A 1,142-nucleotide genomic window follows, 5' to 3' on the forward strand; every position below is an offset into this window, starting at 1 on the left:
ATCAAATTAAATAAATCAAATAAATAAATAAATAAATAGATAAAACTGTCAACCAACAAGAGCCACTTATGCATCAACGTGTTTAACAGCAGCTCTACCTAACTTATAATTACCAATCAACGGAGGTATGATCACTTCATAAGCAGCCGATTCACTACCCAAATCACTAGGATCCTTCTCAACTCTTAATGAAGTCACGACTGAATCGTTGTATAATGGATACTTGATAAACCGATCATTTTCATGTTGGTTATGCAAGAAATCGCCTTCTTGTGTATCCTGTTCATCGTCAAACACTGGCTGAGGGAATTTTCTAACCACCGATGAAGGGTCCGATTCTGTCTCCACTAGCGCTTTATACTTGATTGATTGTTTGGCTAGTATCAAGTCCGACCAATTCCTCTTGTTTAAAAATTGATGGTTGTTTCTTTGTGACCCATCAACATCCTTGACGAAAATAGGTACAACGTCCTCATCAGTATCTTGAATGAAATGGTGGGCGCCACTCCTCTTATTCAACAATGTAGCCATGGCATCGGGTGGAGGTGCATTGACTATGGCTGAAGATANCTTATTCAATTTCTCAACTTCTTTAACTCCTTGCAAAAAATGGGCTTTGGGGTGATGATGATACTTGGACTTCATTCTACCAATACAACATAAATGTACATCACCGGACAATATAGTAATTCTGGTTCCCTTTTTGGCGCCAAATTCCATTAAATCCTTGATTAATTTATTCCGTTCGCGTTTATGATGCTTGGAACACCAAGCATGACATGATAATGTTGTTATGAATGTTTAATACATCGTACGAAAGGGAAGTTTTATACTCCCATACATCTCAACCCAAGCTGTACCCATTACACGAATAAGAAATTACATTCATACTTTACTCAGCACTAGGGATAAAGAATTAACAATGCAATTCCAGAGGAGGAGGAGCTTGAGATTTATGAAAATTCTCGCGACTCCATCTACTTTTGGGGTTCGTGTCCTACTGATCCAAACTATGGACAGTATTTCCTTCCTAGAAGAAGATTGATAAATGCACGTATTGATCATACACCTTTGTGCCAAAGATTTGTGCCTGATGGCATCCAGATCAGACGTGTGCCAGACATTGAACTACCGAAATATTT

The 1,142-nt window shown here is 38.3% G+C and overlaps 1 protein-coding gene across 1 annotated transcript; it reads right to left on the reverse strand. All coding sequences in view use genetic code 12, as the record gives it.

The window, feature by feature from the left end:
* Positions 1–66: 66 nt before the first annotated feature.
* Positions 67–720, reverse strand: CANMA_001597 (uncharacterized protein; the record flags this gene model as incomplete). The annotated part of the gene is made up of 1 exon (XM_051813580.1): positions 67–720. One exon carries the CDS (start codon positions 718–720, stop codon positions 67–69), a length of 654 nt encoding a protein of 217 aa, XP_051672786.1.
* Between the last annotated feature and the right edge of the window lie 422 nt (positions 721–1,142).

Source organism: Candida margitis (assembly GCF_024628925.1).
Source record: "Candida margitis strain CBS 14175 chromosome Unknown scaffold176, whole genome shotgun sequence".
Lineage (NCBI taxonomy): Eukaryota > Fungi > Ascomycota > Pichiomycetes > Serinales > Debaryomycetaceae > Lodderomyces > Lodderomyces margitis.